This window comes from Tigriopus californicus, chromosome 2 (genome assembly GCF_007210705.1).
Source record: "Tigriopus californicus strain San Diego chromosome 2, Tcal_SD_v2.1, whole genome shotgun sequence".
Classification (NCBI taxonomy): Eukaryota; Metazoa; Arthropoda; class Copepoda; order Harpacticoida; family Harpacticidae; genus Tigriopus; species Tigriopus californicus.
Window position 1 is genome coordinate 13,501,076 of NC_081441.1, and position 11,648 is coordinate 13,512,723.

At 45.2% G+C, this 11,648-nt stretch overlaps 1 protein-coding gene and 1 long non-coding RNA gene across 6 annotated transcripts in view; one reads left to right on the top strand and one right to left on the bottom strand.

The window, feature by feature from the left end:
* LOC131893057 (nuclear factor 1 A-type-like) overlaps window positions 1–10,291 on the bottom strand; it is a 33,575-nt gene extending 23,284 nt beyond the window's left edge. For 2 of the 5 annotated variants that reach the window (XM_059242979.1, XM_059242978.1), the window contains exon 1: window positions 9,532–10,285. In XM_059242979.1, coding sequence (XP_059098962.1) covers window positions 9,532–9,978 — 447 coding nt within the window. In that variant the 5' untranslated portion in view covers window positions 9,979–10,285. Of the gene's footprint in view, window positions 1–128; window positions 216–9,531 lie in introns of those variants that run through there. The other 3 variants (XR_009374632.1, XM_059242980.1, XM_059242981.1) reach the window with 3 other exon arrangements.
* Window positions 5,543–7,710, top strand: LOC131893059 (uncharacterized). Its single transcript, XR_009374633.1, has 2 exons — window positions 5,543–6,233; window positions 6,595–7,710. It is a non-coding gene; the product is annotated as an uncharacterized LOC131893059 (long non-coding RNA).
* Window positions 10,292–11,648: the final 1,357 nt, after the last annotated feature.

The window sequence follows — 11,648 nt, forward strand, 5'->3', positions numbered from 1 at the left end:
GAATCTTGCACGGAGAGTCAAGCGAATTTGTTGTACCACCTCGACTTGCGTACTTGAAGTGAAAGAGAATCCAGCACAACTAATCCCGGATGAAGGCTCTCTGACAGTTGAAACATGACTTGAATTACCTTTGAATGAATGCCCCTCGTCTCTGATGTCGGCGGCAACTGTCCGCTCGGATTGTCGACATCTCTCCCGGGAGATTTCAAAGACACAATTGCCCGAGAATGTGGGCCTACTACAACTTCTTGACCCTCGTCAACCTTCTAGCAGAGGATCAGGCAAGCATTTAGTGTGACGAATCCTGATGAGCAAATAGGAACTCAACTCATCGGGTCAGCTCCTGAAGCTATTGAGAAAGAAACTCTGCTCCGATGATGATAATGCTTGGCGACGGACGATCGAGGTAATCAATCGCCTTTTGTGATTAATTCTATTTTGGGTTACCCATTGAGAAAACAAGCGGGCTTGGGCGTCCATCTGAGAGGTGTGTGTGTGTGTGTGTGTTACATCCCTTTGGCTTGAGTGAATTATGGTTGTCATATGGGCTGTGGGGTTCACTCTGGGGGCAATGAAGAAAGTGTTCGCGAGAGGATAGGAAATAGATTACACGAAGACCCACGTTCATTCGCCTCAAGTAGGTACGTACGTACGTAGGTACATTCCTCCACTTGACTTGCACACGAATTAAGATGTTCAAAGTCAAACCTATAGGATGCCAATCTATAATCGGAAAAAATCCCACAATTTATGGCCGAATCTGCCCTTATAGTGGTTGCAGCGCACACTCGCATGATCTCACGTCACAACACCACCGACACTGTGGGGAAAAACTTCGGGCAGATCCACTCTATATCCTTTCCGGATGATAGAACCGAGGTCAAAACGATCTTGCTCAATCATCAGGCCTCTGCGGCAGAGCAGGTGACCGTCAGTTGAATAATATATCCATATCTCAATGATGGAGGTGCGATCGAATTCGCCCAGTCCCAAAGTCAATACGACAGAAGGAAGACCCTGCCGACCCATCAGCCGCCATAAATCATGGATGGAAAATAAGTCGTGCTCTTGATTCTGGATGCCGGAATCCAACCATGCAAGAAGACGAAGACGGCCTACTCCTCTTCTTGTCATCGGAAATCACATCTTATCCCCGCTTATGCTTTATAGCAGACGCTCACTGCATCACACTCATTATTTATGGCCTCATGACCGATGTATATTGGAGTATATATTTTATATGCCTAATCATTGCTGGAATAAACACATCAGAGACGACCTGAAATATCAGATCCCAGATGTGTGCGAGTGCGTGTGTATGTGTGTGTGTTATGCCTCGAATGAATTGTTCAGTCAGCGCTTGTGGTTGTGGTGGCGAAGAGGATGGTCTCTCTGCCACCCGCAGACCTCCCCTCAAGTATGTGAAACATATTTCATGGTCGCTACCTGGGCGTAAGTCATAACTTATGCTTAGACATCTCTATTCTTCCGAAACGGCAACACTGTTTAAATACTCGCTGGTCCACCAGCCCTAAGATTAGGCTTCAGGCGCATTCTCGGATCTTAAGATGGCGGGTGCTTCCGATTCATATTTGCCTGTTAGTGTATTTTGGGAAGGTGTATTAGTGAAGCATGGAGGGTCAAGATTTATTTTTGGCAGTTCTTTGATTGTTCAGTGTGTAACAAATGCAAATACACTCAGACAAGCAGGCTGAAAATAGATACAATTTATTAGGCTAAGCGGACTTTGAGTTCGTTTCAAGATGTGTGATTCAGAAGCCTTTTTTGGAGGTTGGATGGGAATGCATTGTTTGAGACACCCCAACCCCATCGAAATAGAGACAGAGGAAGTGATTCGTTTGGCTAAGTTGACAAAAACCTCGAGGTCCAGACTAGTTTACGTTGGAATCGATCTCATCCCCGTAGCCTTTTTGTTTTGCCCTGAACTCTGCGTATAAGCAGTACAGTATGAGACACAATTGTCGTCAGAGATCATTTGTAGCAAAGAAACCAAGACAGATAATTAAGACGGATCAATACAAACGATGTGGAAGATAATGGGAAAAATAAGAAAGGCGTTAATGTGTTAGTGTTTCTTGTCACTTGGAGCCAATAGCGACAGATAATTGTGTCTCCTTTTCGTGCCTTTGGCTTTTTTGTGTCGCTCAATTCAGCTAATGGATAACGTGCAGTCTCGAATATGCTGACGTTATTGAGTCTTGGTTCTCTGCATTACATCTGCAAAAGAACCCTTTTTCCCACGTCTTTTAACTATAATGTGCTTTTTGCTGAAAAATTACTTCAAATCATCGTTTTATGGCTTTATACTCTCTTTTTATGCGGACTTTCTTACCTAGAATAGAATCCTTAGCACTTCACTATGAAAAATATGCTATATAACTATACACAAACTCGGAAACAAAATCCATAGCATCTCGCAAAGCGTCACAAAACAAATCAGTAAAGCATGCAAATCATTTTACTACGGAGGCATGATTGATTTTTTCTTCAGCTACCAGTTGCCACACAAACTGCGGCGTTACAATGCTTAAACCTTGTCATGCCATAACACACATGATTGCTCTCGTTCAAAGTCTCTTGATCCAACCTCATCTTGAGGAGCGGAATTACTGATCAATGTGTCCGAGTGTGAAGATGTAATGGAGTCACCCGCTCGGTCAGAGGCTCATTGTGATGTCAAGCAATCTCGATTCATATCAGCTTGATATGGTGGCGGATTGAAAAATACCCTCCGTCAGAGCGGGGATGCAAAACGCTCCATTTGAGTCCGAACCCCTGCGAGCTCATGAAGAGATATCAACAAAACTCGAGATTTGAACCCATTTGCGAGAAGGAGAAGGAGGAGGAGTTGCTTCCTCCATTTCATGCAGATATTTCCATTAGTAGCGGTTTGAGTGTTTGTACCCACCGACCGGGGTATACGTACCTACGTACGTACATACGTACATACATACATACATACATACATACATACTACATAGTACAGCTTAGTGTAGATTGACGAAGGATGGCGCATGCCATTTCATCAAAGTGGTCTCCTCGTCCTGCTGTGAAAAGTCTTTCAGATCTGACAAGCTACCAAGTCATATTCGGTCGCTCAACAAGTGAGCACTCAAGAGGCTCGAAAGTAGAACACATCTCCAATTTCAATTTCATGATACGAGTATTAACACGAATACGACCGGAACCAAAGCCGCTAGAGCTCATTAACACGTGGCTGCGAGAAATGGATAATGCGGGCTTTTTGATGCGTGTATCCGTCGGAATGAGGCTCCACCATGTATGGTTGAGGGCCTACATCATGCTCTAGAATGACTTGAGACTCAAATATTGGGTTGATTAATGAACAAGATTCCTTATTATCTTGTTTGTCTTGGGTTTCATCTGTCAAACATGCTCCAGAGTCCCATCTACTTGACTCGGCTCAAAACCACGAGCCTCCATTCAATAATAATGATAATAATAGCCGTCTTCGTGAATGCAGGAGCCTCTCCCACGTGGATATGACTTAACAAAGCTGGTAGCAGGTCCTAAGTGGCAATTTAGATGAGCCACACAAATGAAGTTCGACGCAAATTGGAGCTTGGATGCTTTGTCCTGCTGTACCGTACATCCGCACAAATGAAGTTCGACGCAAATTGGAGCTTGGATGCTTTGTCATAAAACTAGCTCCTCATAAAATTTGCATCCAACTTCGTCATTCAGGGAGGATGGTAACATAGAAGAACACAAAAACCGGAACCGCCGTCTAAAACACACTTTTGAGAGGCTCCGAGGAAAGAAGGGAATTAGCCGATTGGCGCTCTGGTTTCAGGTCAGAGCAGAACGACGACTTCATCAATGAAATCAATCTCCGGATTCTCGACTCTGGGTTGAAATTTGAGGAGGGAAATCAGAAAAAAATGTTTAATTAACGTGCTGGAAAATGGAATTTTAATTTCAGGCGAATGACGAGGCGGGATGAGAAACATTTTTCCACTGATCAAGAGATAGATCTGGGCTTTATTATTTGAGTTTCGCCATGGGAGATGCAGTCGCCTCCCAAATCATTGGGGTCATTTTCCAATCCGTCGGGTAATTAATTAATGGAAGATCGATGAACGCGGTTCTTCGTCTTCGGAGAAGAGTAAAAAAAAGACGATTCTGGAGGATAATAGCCTATTACGAGGAGTTGAAATGTCAACCCATAAATACGTTGGGACTTCTCCAAAGGACGATACTGAAAGGATTGGTGCAGGCCCAAGTGCAGTCCCATCCATAAACCTGTTTTGTGCTCCCAGAATTAAGGCCCATAAAAGTTCGTTGCAGTTTCGGAAATATTTTGACCGTGAAAATGCTAGCTGTAAAGATTTTTTTTGATCAAAGACTCGATGGCTCGTCATAGCAATTAAAAAAACTCAGGGCTTCGTAGCTCAGTGCTAAAGTGGACCCTAGACCGGCCTCAATGATCTTTGAGGAGGTTGGAAAGAGTTGGAGAGCCCTTTTGTGAAGCACTGTTGGTTTTATTGTTATATTCGCTGTTATTACTTAGCTTCGAACTTGGGTGTTGAAAAATAAGGTAAAACCTACCCATGATTTCTTATATCAAACAGGAATAATGATGATTAATTTTTTCAGTCTTTGAGAATAAGCACAATAATAATACCAGTGATTTCAGGGGGAAAACTCCTTTTTGGCTGGCTTAGAGCAATTTGATTTGGAAAAACCTTTATTTTTACAGCCAAAGAAAATGCCTTTTGAGATGCGTCTAGGAACTCGGGGAGTTTGGCCCGACCAACCATGAACTGACATGCACCCCACCGGGGACAAAATTCATGAACAAGTCTTCATTTTCCAAATGACTCCTTTAAGCAGCAACTGAATGATTACTAAACTGAATGAGTACTAAAAACGTAAGATACAAAGCAATTCGACAAAGACCGTTTCTAAGGTTTCAAAAAGTCTGTTCAAAAAGAGGAAAAATAAGTCTGAAAATGGCTTTTTTCAACTAAAAAGTTATTTTTAGCATGATATTGAGTACTAATGTGACAGTTTTTAAAAATACAACGCTAAATGAACCGTTCCTTGTATGGATAGATGACTGGAAATCTAATTTAATCCCCAAACAAAGAACTATGAGGCCTCTAATAGAATAAAGGAGTGTTGTTGAAGGAGCAACAGCAACAACAACAACAACCCGTTCTAGCAAGCATTCTAGTTTGGTCGGGAATTCTCATCCATCTCCGGTTGGGTGCAACGGTGCAACGTTGCAACGGGCAACAACGGTGTCGAAAAATTGAGTATGCACCTTTGGCTGAGCGACGAGTCGACTTAGGGAGTGAGTGTGAGTGCATTGGAGATGGGCAAGTCTTGTAGTTGTCTGGCACGCCACCAGAAGCTCTTTGCGTGGACATCCTTGGGGTCTCATCAACAACCCTTCTTAGGCTCTAATCACACTCATGCACGGACGGTGCGGTGGCCAGACAGTCGAGGCAAGATCCAAAATAGTAAGTCGCACAGTCATAAAACGATAAAAAGACTATTTTACAAATTATCTTGCAAGCGTAACGGCTCAAGCAGTACTGGAAAAAATATCCAGACAGATTTCGAGACACGATCAGCCCTTTTGGAGCTTCTGTTGGTCCATTGTTGGACGTTGTTGGATTGTAATTGTTGCTGATTGTCGCATTGCACTTGACACATGTGGTTACAAGGTCAAGATGCAGCTTTACTCTACGGACTCTCTGGAGAGGATGTGGGGTGCCAAGTGAGCTGTCCTTAATCCAAATCTTATCTTAATTCCAAAAGTTGATTGGCATCCAAGTACTGTTTGAAACCAAGGCCTTCAATGGTCAAGAACACTCTAAACATCATTTTGCCTCATTAGCGATGGGACCACATAAAAGTATTTACAGGTAAAAGGGCTCGCAATTAATTCTAGACAAGTTAAGGTACCAAATGTCAGCGGGAAAAAATCAATCTAGTTTTGCTTACCCAGGGAAGGAAAGGCAAGCAAGCTAAAGAGATAGATAAGAAATGATATTTCTATTGCTAAGTCTTTCTTTTTACTCTTTTTAGTTCAATGCCCTCATCCGAGGACCGTGTTTTCGCCAAGTGTTGCGTTTTATAGCCTCATGTACTAGTAATCGGACAATGTTGGTGGTACCGGTGGAAGGTATTTGTTGGGTTTGTTGCCAGACAGACCGATAGACAAGCAGACCGACTGGCGAGCGGTGCACCAATGGATGGATGGATGCATGTATGCAATTTCCTAAATGGTGTTCTGCTTTGACGGGTGTCCATGCCAAATCTGGATCTGAGAACTCAAGGGGTACAAAGGGCGGACGCCCAATTTGGGTGCGACGGCTGCAAAAGCTTTTCCCGTCACCCCCAAGATTTTCTGCTCTGTCCAAAATGAGAGAAAGGCCGTAAAACCCCATCAAAGTGTGACTCAAAGGGTTGAGAAACGGAGAGAGAAGACCCGTCAAAGGAAGAAATTCTCAACCCGCCCGTTGGAAATTTCGTTTCACTCACCGAAACTGCATCTTCCATCCATCCATCCGTCCGTTCGTCCATATTGTTGTAACCCACAAGGTACTTATCTCGGTCCCTTATCGAATGGCGGATCCCCCGACAGAGGCCATCCCGATCAAGCCTCGTGTTCATATTCGAGTAATACCCCCAGATTAAGTGTGAATCATGGCATGTCACCCTTAAAGAGTGGCCATTTCTCTCGGCACCCGAAAAGTAGGAGATATATCCCGAAAATACCCTCATTTGACACCTCACTCTGTCCCGTCTCTATCTGGGTGTCCTCATTCATCCATCCACCCACCCACCCAACACCATCTCCACTAACTCCACCTAGGAATGACTTTCATGAGGAGAGAGCCAGAGGTGGTGTGAGGGGACACTCGTTTTTTGAGGGGGAGGTTTTAAATCAGATGGTGGCTTGTTCCACCTTTGTGGAGCACACTGATTTACGAGCGATCATTTGTTACCCTCGCTCGAGGCTCGAGTCTCAAGTCTCGAGTCCCCATCCGTCCATCCATCCATCCATCCATTCGTCGGTTCATCGGTTCTTCTCGCCTTCCAAGGTGAAGTGGTCCGTTCTCACTCTAATTTCTGTTTGGAACACACGATGGAATGAAGAATGAAGCCATTACAGATCTTCTCGGGTGCATGCATTTTCTACTTGGGACTCTTTGTATAAGTACGATGTGAGTGCGTGTCAGTCTGTTGGGGGGATCTCTTTGATTGTGCTCTCAATTTGGATATCATTTCCTCTGATCATCAAGTTTGGATTTCTTGGCAAGCACACCAAAGCAACCTGGGAATAAGCTGATTCATCAAATACCCATCGGTAGAACGAGACCACGATGACGACTACTACAACACCGACGACCATGGCGAAGGCTATGTCGAGGACGAGAGAGGGAGCTTCCAGCTTCATGATGATGAGTTCGCGTCCGGGATCGATCCTATCAATCTACAACTCCAACTCATTATTCCCGCCAACCCTATAACATTGTTGGTTTTTCGAGTTAGGTCACTCTCCTGGCCGTCCACCACCCACACGCCACCATATTTACCAGGAGTGGTTCAATTACCAACAATTTACGTTTCCAAAAAGCATGTCATAGAAACAATGAATTGGATTGTAGCCTGATTTTTCCCATTTGGTTGCAAATACAATGAGATGAACCTTGATCCCATATTATTACTTCATTCAGTTGATATACCGTAACGCACTTGTTCAAATAGGACTCGATTGGTTCCACTTGCAGTGAATAACAGTGCTCCAAGTTCCCCTCACTCTAGAACCCTGTTCCAAATTGAGATCCCACTTGTCTCAATCGGGAGCTGTGATTTTCAGTTTCAATTGACCGGATCCAAAAGTCATTCAGAGAATAAAAGGCGGTCCGGGTCCAACGTTTCGGGGTTCCGGAAAATTTATCACTTCAAACAGTGCTGAATGGACGGATGCCTCTTGATCACTGTTGAAAAAATACTGCTGAAAACACTAGTCGTAAATCCCATTTGTTTTTTTTGCTTGAATTCAGTGTCATTGGGTTTGAACAGTTTGACAAGAGATCATAACTCATAATACTTCAATCTGTGATCGAGAGTGCGTTTTTTATTCAGTGAGACCGGGACTCGACGTCGCGAATTGGATGTTAACCCTGTTTAGGAAATGGCCAGTTGTTCGATGGAGAGCCCGTGAGAGCCACGAATTTGACCATATGGACCGGAATGGAACACAATTTCTCAGACTTTATTGGTCCCGATCTCATAACAAATGTGTTCTCAATCTCAATTCGCCATCCAACGAGGGCATCTGCCGAAGGCGAACCCGAGGTAGGCGAGTGTTCACAAATGTTCGCTTATGAACTTTCTCAAATCGTCCCGGGTGACCTCTGACGTCCAACGGGGTTGGGTTCTGAAACGTTCAAGGTCTGATGGATCGAATTGTCGGCCCATGTGACAATTGTCGAAACGAAGAATTTCTTAATACTGATGAGCATTCCCTGCGACCCTGGACAGACGACCAGGGGGAAAATAATCCCTCAAAAAGGGGAAGAGACGGGAAAAGAAGTTTGGGCTTCACGTGTGTGACCTCCACTTCACTTCAAACCAGGCAATAACCAAGCTTGCAAGCAAAGAAGCAAGCAAGCAAGCAAGCAAGCATCCATCCGTCCATCCATCCATCGACCCTCCACCAGATGAAAGACTTATTTTGAGTGGATGGATTCGAATGTTTATGAAATGAGGTGATCGATCAAAGAAGTCGACACCCTCGCACCGCATGAAGTCCATCAATGGCAGCGGGAGACTCTAAAAATCCTCAGTGTGCTCACTCCGATTGCCGACCATCATATTTGGACACACCTCTCCTCTCTATTTTGGAAGGAATGCAAGGAATACAACGGCCAAAGGCTTCCTGTGCTGTTCTGGCCGTCAAGCTATTGGAGAGATGTCTAACTATGGCATCCCTGACGTCAATGATTATATGTGTTAATTGTCGGGTTAAGTGTCCAACGACCATTTGTGGTCACAGTTTTTGAGGCAGACCCCTCCGCTAAAGCCTAGTTGGGCATCATAAGGCCCGGAGAAAGAGAGACACACATACAGAGAGAGATGGGCTTGAAAAACCCTCATCGGCCTATGTTGTTGTTTCGTATGGCGTAGGCCTTATCAACAACCTCAAGGGACTCGAGTTCATTCGCACAACAATCAATATACCGAGTACTTCTGATCTTTCCTTGTAACAAGTTAGGCCTCGAGTTTCTTGAGCAATTAAGGAAACGGTTTGAAGAAATCAAATTTCAATTTTTCTCTCCACGTTTTCAGGAAGTCAAGAGAAAAAAAACGTGCCCGTCCCTCCTCCCCTTCATACATTTTTCCTTCCAGATGAGCAAAATGAATTTCCTCGGTTTCATATTTCAAACCTTAATTCACTGAGCTGAGGGCAGGAAAATGTTGAAGGACGCATGCCAAAGTGTGTTTAAAAAAAGCCATGAAACAACTCACCAAAGAGCTACTGGTTTTGTTGTCTTTGTTTTGCTCGTACTTCCACTTCAGAGTAGATTCTTGGAGAGCAGGCATGGTTGGAAGTGACACGGAGACGGTGGGCGGGAGCGGATGTGTGGGAAGACTGACCGTAGGTCCAGCCGCAGCGGCCGCAGCTTGGAGTAGCACCGGGTCGTTGGGACTTAATGGCCCGGGCACTGCAACCGTGATGGTGGTGAGTTGGAGACCTCCGGACTGAGTGCCCACCACACTGGATGGAATCACGGAAGTCAATTCACCCGTACTTGGCTCGACGTACACGTTGGGACTGCCCGGATCCCCTAGCCTTGAGCCCACCGAGGTAGCTGCACTCACAAGTTCAATAGGTACGTTGGAAATGAGAGAGTTATCCGGATTGCTCGGAGCCACGACCACTCTGTCACTGTTGTTGCTGTTCCGGTCCATCATTTCGTCGACGGAGGGAGGATCTCAATATTATTGTTTACGATCAAGACCCCGCTTGAACGGGGCCTCCTTGGCCACGGACGGCCTTGAAGGAGGTTACGTGACGCGGCAACACATGAAGAAGCCGGGTCTTTGGGCCCGGGACAGGTTCCAGGAATTGGTGCCAAAAATTGATGGCGTCAGTGTGAATGGGATAGCAAGATCACCTCAAATTTTGGCTCCTTCCACCAAAACATTGGAAATCTTGGCAACGATATTTGTCCAGAGTACACCCGTTACGTTCTGGATTCTCGAATCAAGATTGCAAGCCAAGAACTCCTGAACGACTCAACTGTGGGGGAAATCTCCTAGGAGCGAGAAGGATGCCAAGTGATTTCTAGTTCCTGCCTCGGCTTACCCTCCTCCACCTAACTCCCTACCTATGTACCTAATAGGCTATCCTATCCCGGAGGGGGAGGAGAGGCTCACCCCAGGACGGCAAGGCTTGTCGCAAGATCTTCATCATCAACATCATCATGGCCTAGCCTATCTAACTACAAAAGTCTGACGTAGTTTGTTCCCTTGCCGTACCTATGCTCAAGATTCGACGACTGCATGGGGGGAAGATGGAGAGAGGAGATGGAGTAGGAATGCTCAAAATACCTCGGAGAGCCTGCCTGCTCCATGGAGTAGAACAAGACGGGGCTTGTGAGACCCTCTGTGTACGGGTACGTGTACCGTATACGTATTCATGGGTACGTGAGGGTAATCCAGGTGATGTCAGGGAATTCTTCCCTGCTTGTGCCCAACGAAAGCTCTTCCCCCATGTTGAACACCAGCAGCCTGAGGTGCTTTCCTCGGATTCATCCTATCTCCATGCCGAAGAAACTGCTGTCCTCCAGTTTGCCCTTACCCATAAGGCTTCATGGACTAAAAGTAAGCAAGGGATTGACTCTGTGTTCTATGACAATTCCCCCCATCAGGTGAGGGAAACGAAGGGAAGGGAAAGAGCACTACGTGCGAACCCGTCGCTAGAGTCTGCGCCCAAGGGCAGCTTGAGTTTCGGAGAGTTTACCTATGCTACTCGGCATTAGCATGTGGCCTGAAGTTTTCAGCATGATCCAGCTGTTGTGACTTCTGTGAGGGAAGACGCTCTTTTCACAACTTGTCTCGGATTCCTCCCTCAGCACGATGTTTGTGGCACAGAGTGTTTGCTTGAGCAAACTTCCTGGCTCCGTTTCACAAGTTATGAGCGACATTTATCATTGAGCCTCGTCTAGCTAGATCCGCCTCAATTGGATGGGATATCATTTTGTATGCTCCTCCAGGGTGATTTTCCTTCCAGTAAAACTCTTTGCTCTTGAGTCTATTGAAGCACTGGCTAGAAGTGACTCTAGCTCATTGACGTCAAATGGGGTTTGAGAGCAGCGAATGAGTGAACGAACGAACGAGAAAGCTGGGGGTCTGTTAAACGACCTGAAGTTATTTTTAGCCTTGATTTTGCGCTTGTTATGTCCGGCAGCAGTTTGACTAAAAAACATGCTGGCCTTATGCTTCTAAAAGGTACTTGTGAAGCAACTTCAAGATCTTGCTTGCACTTATTAGCAAACATGTAGAGAAAATATGTCTTTGAGACCTTGATACTGCGTGTTTGGTCGATTCAATTATTAAATATTTATGGATGTAGAATTGCC